The sequence below is a fragment of the Hyaena hyaena genome, unplaced genomic scaffold (genome assembly GCF_003009895.1).
Source record: "Hyaena hyaena isolate Hyena2069 unplaced genomic scaffold, ASM300989v1 scaffold_161, whole genome shotgun sequence".
Classification (NCBI taxonomy): domain Eukaryota; kingdom Metazoa; phylum Chordata; class Mammalia; order Carnivora; family Hyaenidae; genus Hyaena; species Hyaena hyaena.
The window spans coordinates 755,353-771,810 of NW_024080792.1; the positions used below are offsets into that span (position 1 = coordinate 755,353).

General features: G+C 39.0%; 1 protein-coding gene and 1 non-coding gene across 16 annotated transcripts in view; both read right to left on the reverse strand.

Moving 5' to 3' along the window:
- Window positions 1–16,458, reverse strand: part of CADPS2 (calcium dependent secretion activator 2) — a 535,389-nt gene that overhangs the window by 68,219 nt on the left and 450,712 nt on the right. For all 15 annotated transcript variants that reach the window (XM_039239670.1, XM_039239667.1, XM_039239669.1 and 12 more), the window contains one exon: window positions 11,448–11,604. In XM_039239670.1, coding sequence (XP_039095601.1) covers window positions 11,448–11,604 — 157 coding nt within the window. The remainder of the gene's footprint in view (window positions 1–11,447; window positions 11,605–16,458) is intronic.
- On the reverse strand, window positions 8,256–8,385 carry LOC120236746. Its single transcript, XR_005529758.1, has one exon.

Here is a 16,458-nt window from a genome sequence, read left to right on the forward strand (position 1 = left end):
TACATTACCACAAACTGTTATCTGCCTATCCATCCATTCATACATTCATCCAACCTACCAGCAGTATATCAGCATCTTTTAATACCTAGACATGTAGAGATTATTTTAGGTAGGAAAATCTTGCAAATGACAAACACATTACTCCACATCTTAGATGAATTATGTTTTTTAGAATTAGAATTTTGAAAAACTCAGTTACACTATGAATAAGTCAAGAGACTGAGCAAAACTATGAATATTCATTGCAGGGAAAAATGAATCAACACTGAAAATATTCAATGTGCTTATAATACACATCGAAAGCTGGACAACTTTACATTGCAATGTAGCTAGACTATAGTGCGTAACCTTTAATTTATATGGGCTACTAATAAAGAAACACAGGCGCTCCTGTGTGGCTTAGTCAGTTAAGCATCTGACTTTGGCTCAGGTCTTGATCTCACAGTTGATGGGTTTGAGCCCCACGTCAGGCTCTGCGCTGACAGTTCAGAGCCTGGAGCCTGCTTCGGATTGTGTGTCTCCCTCTCTCTCTGCTCATCTTCTGCTCGTGCTCTCTCTCTGTCTCTCAAAAATAAAAAGGTTTAAAAATAATGCAAAGAGCCATAGGCTCTTCTACATCTTGATAGGTGTTGTTAATCACTATCATTATTTTTAACTAGTCCAAGTCCAAAACACACACGCACCTAAGAAATTAGTACATCTACAAATGAGAGTACTCTACCTCATCAATCCAGATGCTACTTTATTATACATTTAGATATTAGGTGTGTGCTATTAAGTCATGGTTAGTTTGTTAAAATGAAGAAGCACAGAGGAGAATCAATACTCAATGTTGTTATTAAATGTTATAATGATTCTAAGATTAAGTATCAGTTGACTGAAATGTATTTCTAGCAAGAGCTCTCTTTTTTTAATACACTTGCTAAGCATTGAATTCATTAACTTGTGAAATAAGCGTGCTTCTCTCGTATTCCCACCATGGAGTGTAAGCAGAGACTGTCCACCAGGTCACTATATCTGAAGCTGGTGATTGTACTACAGTCTTGGCCTTTACTTCTTACATCCAAATAGTAATCAAGACCTATATATTTTGTATCCTTAATATCCATCTTAACACATCCCTTCCTCTCTTTATTGTCACTGCTGTTGCCCCACCTCCCGTCTTCTTGTCTGCTGCCTTGTCTAGTGCAATAATCACTTTACTGGTCTTCAGGATCCTAATTTTCCCTCTGTCAGTGTATCTTCTTAAAATCTCAAACAGAGGGGCTTGCAAATATAGAAAACTAGTAATTTCCTTCCTAAAGACTGTAAACCTTTAGCGGATCATCACAACAAACTTGAAAAGCCTTTGCATGGTATGAAGGCCATCCATGATGTATCTTAAAATGACCCGTCTGGCTCATCTCTGTTGCCTGACCCTCATATTTCCTGTGGTCCAGCCATAATGATTTGTGTGGTACAGTTCAAGTCGATACTTAACTCCTCCAAACCTTTCTAGAAATGCTTTGTTCTGCCGTTTCCTTGCCCAGTTACTGGTTTTGCCCATTTACTCTCTACCTTGTACAGGTTTCCATGGTGGTCCATATCATACTTCTGTACCTACTGCCATTTCTAATCTCCCAACAGAGGTGCAAGTTCCTTAAGGCAGGGATCATGTCTGTATTCTCAGTATCTAGCAAAGTGCCTGGCTCTGAGCAAGTGTTTAAATGTTGGTTGAGTGAATACCTAGTTGGATACAACATTAAGATGACTACATTATTATTCACAAAACTAAGAACTTACTGACGCCTGTATATCTCATCATGTTTTATATAGAATATATGGCATTAAATAATATTGGCATGGATATCCTATTTTTTTAATGTTTGTTTATTTTTGAGAGAGAGTGAGAGCACAGGGGAGGTGCAAAGACAGAGAGAGTAAAACAGAGGATCCAAAGCAGGCTCTGTGCTGCCAGAGCAGAGCCCGACGTGGGGCTCAAATTCACGAACTGTCAGATCATGACCTGAGCTGAAGTCAGAAGCTAAACTAACTGAGCCACCCACGGGTCCCTGAATGTTGTATTTAAACACACGATAGTCCACACGTCCGAGACCAGACAGCTAAAAATTCTATTGGATATGAATGTGGCTATTTTATGTCTCTTATTTTAATGAATGTGGCAAAAGGAATACTTTTTTTCTCTTCAGTCATGACTCTTGATAGCAAACTAACGCATCCTGAAGACAAGGAGAAAATGGAGGTTTTCTATATTTCCCAGCACTGTCACAAATGCTTAATTCTGGCCCAAAGTCTGCCCATGTTGAAGCAGGGGGTTCCTTTTTATTAAAAAAAAAAACAACCAACCAAATTATAGACCCATTTCCCAAAGTTTTAGAAAACGAGCCAGTGGCAGTATTATTTGTTTGGTAATTAGACTCAGGAAAGGTCGGGGGGGCGGGGGGGGGAGGTGAGAAGGGAGGGATACAGAGAGGGAGGAAGGGAGAGAAGAGGAGGAGAGAGGAAGAGAAATACAGAAAAAATGCAGAAGGCGCAAGACAGAAAAGAGAAAGCTCAGTGTCAAAAGGCAAGATGACAGAAACACAGGACGCTGTACTTGCATATGTAAATGTATGCTCTTTTTCTCAGTTGTCCATATGCCAGTTTGCATTCTACTCCTATAAGACACCGTCAAAAGCCCTCTTAATATGTAGCCCCAGGCGTCAGAGTGAGTGCTTCCATCTTCTCCATATGGTTTAGTAAGGCCAGGCTGTGATGTGGGGCTGCCACCTGTCCAAATGAAGCCTGTGCAAGGCCCCCGTTCTAACAGCTCATTCCAAGAGGCAACCCCCCAATGGGGCCTCCTCCAAGAATGCTCCTGACATGATATCTGAGGTGTGGAAGTAGAAAGGACGGGTTGGAAGGAATCTAAAACAGTGGTTACAAGAATCTAAGTGGAGGACCAGTATCTACTTTGTTAAATAATCTTTTTCCCCTCAAAGATTCCATGTTTCCAAATATCACCTTGTCAGAAAATAATGAAGCATCAATGACATCTAGCTGAACAGTACAATTAGAAATGGCAGAAAGGAAGCAAAAGGCTTAAATAAAAGGTAAACTAGGGATGCAGATGTGCCCAATTATTTTGAGCATCCCAACAATTAATAAATTAGTGTTGATTATTTACATACCAAAAAGAGTCGTGCATTTACCAAAGTCCTTGTCATAGGCTTTTAATAGTAAAATTTCAACTAAGTATATAAACTGTGCTCCAATTAATAACAATTACTGAGATAACCATCACTGAATAAATGAAGAATAAGCAGATAAAAGAGTTCCTGTATTCTTTTTAGGGTAAAAATATGCTGTTGACTCCTGAGCCCATATAATCCAATTTTACATTGTCACCTCTTCCAGTTAGTCAACGTTAATTTTAAATAGCCATTTGAGAAGGAAACTAGTAATTCATGACCAGCAAAATCAACAGCACTGACCACAATAAAAACAAGACTTTGCCATACAACGACACTTATTCAAGAGACTACAAACCATATGGATCCTGAACAATGAAACCCCAGCAGACTAAGATATAAAACTAGTTGACAAATGTATACAATGAGGATCGCTGAAATCTGAACAAGGGCATCAGGAGAAAAGTCAGGAAGACTGCAGGCTAGGTCAGAATGATGTACAAGGAAGAAAATACACACGCGAAACAAAAAAATCCCTTGAGATCTAGGAATAGCACCCAGCCAAGAATCTGGCACATTAAATAGGCACTACATAAATGTGTGTTTACTGAATAAATACCACCAAAAATCCACTCATAAAGGAATCTCTGAGAGCGTCCGTTCAAAGTTTAAGTAGAATAGGAAACCCATTGGGGTTTATTTTCCTTTTAATTAAAATTTGATAAATAAATCTATATAGTTTGGTAATAGTGAATTTGTACAATTACTAGCATAACAACCTCCTAAAACCACATCCAATTCTTCCTTTCCCCTTGGTGCACTTGTTAAAAATTATCTGTCTACCTACCTACCTATGTATCTACCTAACCTACCTAAGGAGCGACGGCACTGGTGTTATAATGTTTCCTATATTTTGGACAACAACCCCAAATCCAACAAATCCAAGTTGAAAACTGTAATTAAAGATGCCACAATATTGTACACATAATTGAGTTCTATTTCTACAATCTATTGCATTAGAGTCGGTAGGGGATATATATCCATATGCTCTACTAGAAGATATAATTTTCAAGGGCCAGGACTGTTTTTAATCCAGTTTTTTCAAGGTGACTAGAATTTGTAAATTCTTAGGCATTCAGCACCTGTTTCTTGCAGAATTAATTCAGGGGAAAAAATCAATATAAACATTAACCAAGGCTTACGGTAAAGACAGACAAAGAAGTCTCATGGTCCTGCTCTTCTCATGCTGTCTTTTATGAGCTTAATATAAAATTCAAATGGAGAAGTTCATAATTTTATTCCAGTTACATACAGCTTTCTGACTGGGATTATGTTACTCGATGCTTGCCCTAGGTGATGAAAACAACTGAGTATGGCTGTAACATGATCAATAGCCCTCAAGTGTAGGCTTCTTGATGCTCACGGCCGTCAGGGGTTACAGAACTTTCTGCCCATCTACTGTGAGGGACACGTAGGCATTGTAGAGCAGGTTATTTCCTTTAAGGCATTAAATTCTATGAAAATATAAAAAGCAGACTAAAAAATTTAAATGTCTACACGTGGTAAAGAATCTAGAGCAATACCATGGAACTCAACTGAAAAAAAAAAAGCTAGTGACTGCTTACTTTTATATTTATTTTACCACACACTCTGGCAAAACAAATTCTGACATGTAATTTTGAATTCAGTCAACTCTGGAAACTGGAGTTAAGTACATTTTTGCATTTTCGTGGTCATCTCATCATTTGTAAATGTGCCGATCTATAAAACTAGGCTGGCACACAACGCTGTTGTCCTCTAGAAGTCATATTCTTTCTGTATTGTGCCTTGTAGATGCATGTACGGCTGTATCTATGAACACCAGTTCGTGAATTTCAGATGCATGGCTCATTTAAGCGCTTGAAGTAGGATAACACGCAGGTGTCCGCCCTCCATATTTCAAAGCTTGAAGATTAACCTAATATACGATATGGTGACCTAACAGTTCCTCATCTGAAAGAAATCTGAAAAATAATCTCTGATACAGCCTAAGTGTGAGAATAACCCAGCGGGATTTCCACTTCTTCATTTCTTAATGAGTTTTTTGATAATGAGAGGTGACTTTGCCAGTCACTCTGGGCTCTATTATGGCTAATTTGACTCCACTTCACTCTCCTTGTTAATTATTAACACTAGCCTTTTTATCCTCATGAGACCACATTCCAATTTTTCCTTTTTCGATTTTTATGAGCCCATCTTTATGAAGGTGAAAGTCTTGGAGAATAGGTTTTCACTTAGTGCAGAGCCCGAACATTTATTATTCGTTTAGGCGGAGACGCTGTGACATTGATTATATAAGCACGGGTGTTCTTCAGGATGGCTTTAATGTGCTAGCAATGTGAAAAGGCTGTTAATTAAAGAAGAAGCACCATGGTATTTTTCACTTGGGAATCAGTTCCCAAAAGAATGGTCATTTGCCACTTGCTAACATATCCACAGATTAAAAGGTGACTAGCTCCAAGGGTTTGCCTTTCAGTAGTGCTGAAAGAAATGATCTGTGCCATTTGCAGATGGCTTTCATTTGTCAGAAGCGGTCACTTGCCATATCTATTATCGACAGGACAATTGTGGAAGACAGCACGCAAGGGTAGAATCTATTTGTACTAGCGTTATAGTCACACGGTATCATGTAACTATCATGCTAATTGCTTCATTATGAAAACATTTATTTTCCCTCAACTTTAATACATCTCTTTCTCAAAACTGTTTCCTTAGATACCATTTAAAGTGATTACCCATCTAATTATCTCTTTAGTTGGGGCGGGGGGAGTAGATCAGGGTGGATGGAGGTAGGATGGCGGGATGAGCAGGGAGCTCAGTCTTTTCTGGACAGAAAGGAAGGAGCCAGAGATTGTTTTCATCATCAGTCCTGCTCTGGGAATCAGTGGGTGAGTCTGTGAGGGGCAGGAGATCGGGGACAGTTGCTAAAATTATGGTGCAGCTGATACTCTTCCCTGGAGGAAAACCACATTTCATCTCCAAGGGTTCTTAAGGCTACGACTTTCCCTAATCATGCCCACTCTAAGGAAAGACGCATGACCCCAACAGAATTTTTCTCCTCCTTACAACAGAAACTGAATCGGCTGTCTTGAATCTTTCCCCCCACTAATTAGTTCAGTCCTTGGCATTCTCAGTATGGACGTTTCATACCATCCGTGACAGAACAACAAATACCATTATCTGATTCTTTCTGTACCCTTTAACCAACTCTCTTCCTCTGTCCCCATAACTCAAGGGCTTTATGAAAATTTTCCGAGGTCAAAATAAAACTTCAAGGAATCTCCTATCTTCCTTTAAAAGATTATAGTGTGTTGTAAGTGTCCCAGAATCTGCTTTTGTTAGCGCAGGCTGAGACTGAACTGGAGACCTAGGGGCAGGCTCCCGTTCGCCTCTGAACCTCACCTCATCAGTGAGCTCCCGCCTGGGCACATCACCTCTGAGGGATTTACTTTCCTAGGCTGGAAAATGGAGAACTTGTTTAAAGCCCAGTCCCCTTTCCAAAAGATAAACACCTATTTTTAAAATAGCCAAGCCTTAAGAAAGATGGGAACCAACCAGTGGGGACATATTGGATTCTTCATTAAAAAACAAAACCCCAAACAACTCGGTTACCAAGTTTTCAAGGCACAAATAAATGAAGTAAAAATTCTAACCCATACCTCCATTATTTGGAGATGTGTTAGTAAGTTTAGTTTGGAAAAGCAAACATAAGCATGCAACATTATTATAAGTTATAACCATTTAAAACCTATACTCTATATGAGTTGCGTATCACATGTGGGCTAACAACAGCAAGCACTGCAAGTACTGGTATTTAGCAAACGGTCTCCTGTTCCAAGACTGGACATTTCAGAGCAATCTGTTTCTATTACCCGTGGCTAAAGCCCTAATTATTAGAATTTGGACTCCAATGTTAATTGGGTCAATGTGGGAAAAGCTCTCGCGCCATGGCACTGATGTGAGGCTCCTTCTTTCTAGGGGGGATTAAAAGGATAGGAGTTTTAGGTTTTCCTTAAGCTTTCCAAAAGGTCAAGGCAGGGACAGGGATAGGCTGACATTTTCATATTTGAATTGAATTCACTAAATCGCCATCTGAATATTTCAGGAATTTAATAAAACACATAATTATCAATAATATTCTTCATTATTATCAAGAGTGATATTAATAGCAAAAAAAAAGTATATTTTACCAACTGTTAAGATACTCAGTGGTCTTGGCTTTGGTTAGCAACTTCTGAGTTTGAGATGAAAGTCACTGCATTGTATTTCAATTCCCCAGACTATACTGTGCTCCCAATACCAAAAGGAAATTATGGCACTGGGGAACTTTTCTATTTACCTCACTACATGGAGGAGCTGTTTTTCTCTGAAATAATTGATGTTTTCTCAAATCTGTTAATCACTGCAAGATCAAAGCCAAGATCTAGACTTACCCCAAAATTGATAGTGCTCAAAAGAGACCAGTAATAGATGCTTCCATGTTTTAACTGAAAAACGTACAATACAACAACAACATAAAACTATGCTTTATCCATTTAATAGCAGCCAATGTTACGGAAATGGTTTAATATAGGAAATCTTTAATTTAAAATTTAGTTCTTTTGAATTAAATATCTGTAGGTCTGGCTAAAAATGAACTTTCAGCTATTCTCATTTTAGTGTTCCTTTTTATTTCTATAGCTCTACAGAAAGTGGTTTATTGCTTTTAGAACAAAATAAGATGCTTTCAGAACTTTTGTTAGTGAAGGAAAACTGCTGGTACTTGAAAGCTTTTCTAAAACACTCACAGCTCTTCCTCACCACCCCGCACCTCGCAATCCCGCATGAGATCCTGTTTAGGTGCATTTGTTAGGTGCTGCCTATGGGCCAGGTAGGGGGCCAAGCTACTTTTGGGACAACACAGGCCAGCATCGAGGAGCTCATGAGAATCTGGCACTACCCAAGCAGAACCAGAGGGCCCCTGCCCAGTGCTGCCTCTTCAGACCCTGGTGTGGCTGTGAGGTCCACATGCCTGGTATAGACCAAGTAGGGGTTCCCAGCAACCACACATGTCTGAGGCAGGAAAATAAGGCTGCCAGCCCAAGTCAGCCCTGACAATGATCCTTGAGAGCCGATCTTGGCCTCCAACCCTGGCTGAGGAGAAAAGGGATGCACAGAGCCCCATGGGAGAGAGGCCCTTCATTGAGTGTTCTTTTTTGAAATAACTCTCATAAATTCACCCCTGCAATGTAAGAACTCTTCTTAAATATAAATATTAGGGATGCCTGGGTGGCTCAGTCATTTGAGGATCCTACTCTTGACTTCGGCTCAGGTCATGATCTCATGGTTCATGGGACTAAGTCCCTGTTGGACTCCACGCTGACTGACAGCTCAGAGCCTACTTGGGATTCTCTCTCTCCTTTTCTCTCTGCCATTCCCCCCAATAAATACGTAAACTTAAAAAAATAAATATTAAAGGATGCTAGGTCATTGGAGTGTGCAGTATAGGTTCCTCTCCCAAATTTCTAAGAAATCTACACTTGTTTTCTCCATGAGTAAATTCTGATATGTTGAGTAAGTTAAATGATTCATCTTTACTGTTTGACTATGAACAGTAAATGCCTCAGATTTGAATAAACTCCCAAATAAGTCTAAACATGGTCAATTCTCGACTTTTTCAGGCAAATGGAGAAAGCAATGCTTGAAATAAGCCTATACTTTTTATTTTTAGTAAGGGACTTAATGAATAACATACATATTTATTTTTGGAAGCAGGTTTATTGTCTTAAGATAACATGAAACTGGACTTATAATTTCTTAGCAGAAAATGAATGATGCTAAGAGACTGGGAAAAGAAGAGGTCATTCCGAGTCTGCTAGCTGACAGGAGGGAACCAAAGTTCAACTTAACAACTGGGATCGTTTGCAGAATGAACGATTCACAAACGGATGAGGTAGGTTTAGCTACTTCTGAGAGTAGACACTGTAGTTCTTTGGCTTTCTAGTAGAATCTTTTGGAAATGAAATAGGATAGGAGAATGAATTGGTTGAAAGAGTCAAGACTGAAATTTTCACAGACTAATACCTATAATATTTATTTTGTATCTGCTATGTGTGAGCTATTCTCACCACCAATGACACTGTAGGTACTATTACTTTGCTTCCTTTGTAGATAAAGAACCTAAAGTTCACTGGGGTTAAGCTAATGTCAAAGGTCAAGTTGCAAGTGGCAGATACAGATGTGAATCTCTTTGGCATCATAGTCCATGTTATTAATTACTAAAAACGATGCCTCTCATACTGTAACAGAGGTTCTTGACTTGCTCTCCTAAATCTGATATCCATGGAGGGTCTAATATTACACACAATTTCATATTAATGTGTATTGCTCCACCCCAGTAAAACAGTTACAGTTTTATCAGAGGTTGAAAGGGATGAACAACCAAAGAAAGCTTAACATGTGACAGAACAGAGTGATGAACAAAACCAAAAGAGTAATTTTTTTATTAAAAAAGTTTAAAATGTTTGAGAGAGAGAGAGAAAGAGAGAGAGAGAGAGAGAGAGAGAGAGAGAGAGAGAGAATAAACAGCCAAGGGGCAGAGATGGGGGTGGATAGAGAATCCCAAGAAGTTTCCATGCTGCCAGTGCAGAGGATCAAACTCATGAACTGGGAGATCATGACCTGAGCCAAAATCGTGAGTGGGGCGCTTAACTGACCAAGCTGCCTGGGTGCCCCAAGAGTAGTTTTTTTTTTTTTTTTTTTTTAAACAAAGATAAATGTAAAGACATGGATTTAAGTTTAAGCCTAGAAGTACATAATGATGGCGTCCTGGAAAGGCAGGCAGTAAAGGATCTGCGGTGTTAAAGTACATTAAGTTTGCAATGTATCACAGGGTGGCTGAGTTCCTTGGTGGGTTAGAGCAGCGTGAGCTGCACAAAGACAGCGCAGAGGGACAGCACCTCTCCCGGGGACCTGGGTTACTCAGGTCACACTGTGAGCACTATGTTCTTCCCAGCACCACACTCCAGAGCAATCCTGAGACGTGGAGTGAGGTCTGTGCAGGGGAAGGTGATAAGAATGGTAATGGGCACAGGAACACTCTCATGTGACGAAGGGCTGAATGACTAGCAGTGACGGCTTGGGGAAGAAAACACAAGAGGTGAAGGCGGTTACATTGATCAGGTAGAACAGTCAGCAGCAGAGGGTAGGAGGAGGCAGAGATCCACTCGGTCTATAATGGGACAAACTGAACTGACCAGGTAATTGGTGACCCTGTGATCGCTGCAAGTGTTAAAGCAAAGGCCGTCAGTAGTGGCCAAACTTGGGTTTAAGGGGACTTTAAATTTTTTTTTTTTTTAATGTTTTATTTCTAGGAGAGAGAGAGAGAGACAGCGTGAGCAGGGGAGGGTCAGAGAGAGAGGGAGTCACAGATTGAAACAGGCTCCAGGCTCTGAGCCGGCAGTCAGCACAGAGCCCGACGCGGGGCTCGAACCCACGAACCGCGAGATCATGACCTAAGCGAAAGTCGGACGCTTAACCGACTAAGCCACCCAGGCGCCCCAAGGGGACTTTAAAAAGAATCATCAGAGGAAAGGCCTAGGAATCTGTGTGTTAAGAAATGTCCCTATAAAGTTCTGATGTAAAACTAGGTTTCTTCTGGTTTCTAGAAGACCAGGTACCAGAAAAGTTGTAAAAGTAATTGTTGCATTGGAAAGAAAGGTCTCAGCAGAGGACCTTTATTTACATCCTCTTAAATTTCTAAATACTGAGAGAGCAACCCATCTCACATAGCAATCTTACACCATCACGGAAGTGAATCCCTCTCGGGCAAACAATATTATCAGAATGCATATTAGTAGAAGCCTTCATATAGCACGATTCCTAGAATAATGGCACATTTCTAAGTTGTCTTTCAGAGATGCAAGTATTCTCAAGTGCTTTAGAAATGCGAACCTCTGAAGATTTTCTGATTCACAGGGTACAAAGAGATTGCCTATGTTCGCAGTTCTTGAAGGCAGGAGGGTAGAAATAAGAGGAACTTCAGAAGCCAGTGGAGCAATCTGGCTGTGCTACTGGTTTTCCCCAGAACCCAGCTTGAAAAAGTCAGGAGGACCGAGCAAGCGTTAATGTTATCTATGTCAATCTTGTTCAGTGAGTGCGAGACCTCTGTAAATACATGCTCACTCACACTACGTTCTCGTCAGTGACCTCCCCACCCCCTGCCCCATTTCCTATATGAAAGAAAATGCACGTGCTTACTGTCATTTCGGAGGAAATTATTAAGCAGTTGGAAAAGAGGAAAACTATCCCAGGAGTCTTGTGGTTGGGCCTCCAGCGCAGTATCCATATCCACTGTGAATAAAGCCCAAAATTTCTCTGCGTGCTCTGCCAGTAAATCGGGCCACCAAGCAAATGCCTGCACAAGTGTAAAGAAATAATGTAAAATTAGAGGGCTTCTTAGAAACACACACAAATATTGTGCCATCCGAAAACATGTCATTAAAAGTGAATCTGTAGTAGAATGCTATAGAATAGGATATATAGCACATTTTAAAATACAGAAAACAGTGATAGTAGAAATACACCAAAAAGCTCATAGTACTTATACTTAAATTATGAGATACATTTTTTTTTATATACTTTCAAATGTTATATATCAAACATGTATTTTTAAATTAAAGTGATAACATGTCATTTTGCATTTTAATGCTGTATTAGATTTCCTATTTCTTTTTTTAAAATGTTTTAATGTTTTATTTATTTCTGAGAGAGAGGGGGGGGGGGCAGCATGAGCAGGGGAGGGTCAGAGAGAGAAAGAGACAAAGAATCAGAAGCAGGCTCCAGGCTCTGAGTTAGCTGTCAGCACAGAGCTCGTTGCGGGGTTCAAACCCACGAACTGTGAGATCATGATCTGAGTCGAAGCCGGATGCTTAGCTGACTGAGCCACCCAGGTGCCCCTAGATTTCCTATTTCATTCAATGCCAAATTTGATTATTTAAAATTCATGTATAAAATTTTTTCTCACGCTTAAAAAATACTACTTTTTATTTGCAGCACTTTTAAAAATGAATCGAAGGTCTAAAGCTAAAATATACTTTCTTTCACAGAGAGGCATTTCTTAACTCTTTGATGAAAATTCAGTGCTCTGATGGTCTTTGTCTTTCATATCTAGTCTTACATAGTCTTTCTGATGCCCAGCATTTTAATTTTGCAGGGCCTGGCACTGCATATATGATTTCATTGTGAATATTTTAACTTCTGCCCCTTAACTTTGACAGTAACACTACAAAGAAGAGCCTGTGTATGTTCTATTTATTACTTTATAGTTAGCTAGGCATTTTATAGTGCCGTTTAGGTCATGGCAATATTCACTTAAAAAATCTGCTGTTTAGAGGAGTGACAATAATATTTACTTTTTAGAAAGTTCTTGAAAACCAAGTGGTCTGACCATGGACCACAGAACAAAGACTGCCTGCCATGGAACCCAGCAGAGGCCCAACTTCCTGTGGTCCCTGCCAGCCAGCTAGCCCATAAACCCTACCAACCAGCCCACCAAAGATCTCTTAATGTCTTAGTGGGTTGATTGGTGAAAGGTTTTCCCTGAGGAAGCCAGTCTGTAGAGACTACAAGAGATTACTGCTTCTTCAAATGTGCAGACACCAACACAAGTCATTAAGGACCATGAAGAATTAAAGAAACATGAGACCAATAAAAGAACAAAATAAAGCTCCAATATCCAACTCCAAACACATGGAGATCTGCAAAGGGCCTAAAAGAATACAAAAAATAGCATCTTAAAGAAGCTCAGTGAGCTACAAGAGAACACAGATGGACAGCTAAATAAAATCAGGAACACGATGTGTTAAAAAAAATGAGAAGTTCAACCAAGAGACAGAAACCATGAAAAGAACTAAATAAATATACTAGAACTGAAGAACAATGACTGAAAAATTCAACAGAGAGCTTCAACAGAGTTGATCAAGGAGAAGGAATCAAATCAATGAATTTGAAGACAAGTAATCTGAAGTCCTCCAGTCAGAGGAACAATAACAAAATAATCAAAAAAAGTGAAGAAAGCCTACAGGACTTAGGAGAGATCTTAAAATAAAGCAGTGATAGATATTATGGGAGTTCCAAAGAGAGGAGAGGAAGGGAAAGGGGCAGAAAGCTTATTTAAAAGAAACAGTGGCTGAAAACCTCCCAATTACGGATAGGGAAATAGACATCCAGATTCATGAAACCTAAAGGACACCAAATGGCTTGACCTAAAAAAGTCCACACCAGGACACATTATAACTAAACTGTCAAAAGCCAAAGACAGAGCATTTTGAAAGCAGAGAGAGAAAAATAACTCATCATACCCCCCCCCCCCCCACCAAAGCTATCAGTAGATTTCTCAGCAGAAACCTTGGTGGCTTGGTGGGAGTGGTAAGATACATACAACTGCCAGAAATAAAATGCGAACCAAGAAAACTCAGCAAACTTTAAAAATGAAGGAGAATTAAAGACTTACTCAGGAAAACGAAAGCTGAAAAAGCTCATTACCACTAGACTTGCCTTACAGAAAAGTACTAAAGGAAATTCTTCCAAGTGGAAACAAAGGATGCTACACATTAACACAAATATATATGAAAATGTAGGGGTGCTTGGGTGGTTGAGCGTCCTACTCCTGATTTTCGTTCAGGTCATGATCTTGTGGTTTTGAGTTCAAATCCTTCATTGGGCTCCACATTGATAGTGTGGAGTCAGTTTGGATTCTCTCTCTCCCTCTCTTTCTCTACTCTTCCCCTGTTTGAGCTCTGTCTCTCTCAAAAACTAAATAAACTATATACGTATATATATAGTTTCTGCCTATATATATATATATATATATATATATGTATATCGGGGTGCCTGAGTGACTCAGTCGGTCAAATATCCAACTTTGGTTCAGGTCATGATCTCATGGTTTGTGGGTTTGAGCCCCATGTTGGGCTCAATGCTGACAGCTCAGAGTCTGGAACCTACTTTGGATTCTGTGCCTCCCTCTTTCTCCCACTCCCCCACTCACACACTGCCTCTGTCTCTTAAAAATAAATGCTAAAAAATAACAAAAAAATATGAAAGCATAAATCTCACTGGAAAAGGTAAATACATAGACTAATAGTAACATAATACTCCAATAAGGGTACACAAATCAGTTTTAATTCTAGTATAAAACCTAAAGCAGAAAAGTATTAAAAAATTTAATATTTATTTTTGAGAAAGAGAGAGAGACAGAGCATGAGCAGGGGAGGGGCAGGGCAAGAGGGAGACACAGAATCCAAAGCAGGCTCCAGGCTCTGAGCTGTCAGCACAGAGCCTGACGCGGGGCTTGAACCCATGAGCCGTGAGATCATGACCTGAGCCAAACTCAGATGCTCAACCAACTGAGCCACACAGGCACTCCAGAAAAGTATTTAAAAAAACAAAAAGCAAAAAACCTCTGCAATTATTAGTATTAGTATCATCCAGGACTCAGATGTTCAGTATTTTTCCTGAAATTACACAAATGTAAATGGAAAGAAACCAAGTCAAAATTATATAACAAAACAGTACTCTATCACAAAAGCCTGTAAAATTACAAGAACACTCACTATTTTATAAAACACTGACACTTTAAGAGAACCATAATCTCAAAACCACAAAATCGCCAAGTTGTTCCCTAAACTGCTAAGTAGATAAACATGACTCCAATGACTAAGTATGGGTTTTATAAAGAAAAATCAAATCCAAATCAGATAACTCATACTGAAATACAAAGATTTAAGTGTCTTCATCCCTCAGGTCTATTTCACTTACAGAAAGGAGCAAACTACAGTTTAGGTTTTAAATGTGCCATAAATTTTAGAAGTTGGCCTGATTAATGAAAAGCACCTTTCATGGAGAATCAATCTTCCTAAGAAATCCGTATTTACATAAGTAGAAGACATTTACAGCCAGTACTTTTTTTTTTCCCCTAGAGTCTTTGCTAGATCTAATGTCAACAAAAATTTTAATATGGCAGTCTTGTATTATAAGCTCACATTTTTTGGGATAAATTCCCAGGTCTCTTCAATGTGGGAACTACAAATATCATACGCAATAAGGGGAGTTAAAGAACATTGAGTCCTCATGTAAAAGATTAGAACATACTTTTCTCTTAGTCCTTCAAGGACAGACTTTCGAAATGTCTGAGTCTACTAATCCCATGCTTTGAATAGACTGGTTACTCTTCACTTTATGAATGCAACTGGGCTATGTGAAATCTGATGTCAACTGATGAAGATGTAAGTTTCAATTATGAATAAAAGTTGTCTTGACTCAACTTTTATTACCCTCATCATGAGTATGAGGGTGTTAACAAAAGTTTTCTACCATAAAAAAAATTTAAGAATGACTATTACCAGAAAAACTCGTTAATGGATACACAGTATAGAAGAAGTCAATTCTCACATCAATAGCATAATGTGTGCATGTGGAGTGGGGTAAGTGTAGTGTTTTTGTATGTAATTAAATTTAAGTTGTTACCACCTTAAAAAAGACTGTTAAAAGATCTGGAGTCCAGTTAAAAGGTACATTCTTACCTAAGAATACTTGCTTTAAGTGTATATGAATTAAACTCCCCAATCAAAAGACACAGACTGAATAAATTAAAACAACAAGATCCAACTCTATGCTGATGAGAGACTTTAGATTTGAGGACACACATAGGCTGAAAGTGAAGGTATTATAAAAGATATTCCATACAAATGGTAACCAAAAGAGAACAGGGGTGATTATGCTTACATCAAACAAAACAGACTTTAAAACAAAAACTGTCATAAGAGAAAAAGTGGATCACTATATAATGATTAAAGGGTCAATTTACCAACAAGAAAGAATAATTATAAATATATATGAACCCAAGCTCAGAGCACCTAAATATATAAAACAAGCCTTGACAGATCTTAAGGGAGAAACAGAAAGCAACACAATTACATTCAGAGACCTTAAAACTACACTTTCAATAATAGATCTCATCCAGACAGAAAATTAGTAAGGAAACAGCAGACTTGAAAAACACTTTAGACCAAATGGACCTAAAAGACAGATACAGAACATTCTACCCAACGACCACACACTGCACATTCTTCTCAACCACACACAGAACAATACCCAGGAGAGACCACATGCTAAGTCACAAAACAATTCTTAACTTTTGAAATCATCTCAAGTATCTTTCCTTATAACTGTGGAAAGAGATCAGAAATCAGTAACAAAAGGAAAACAG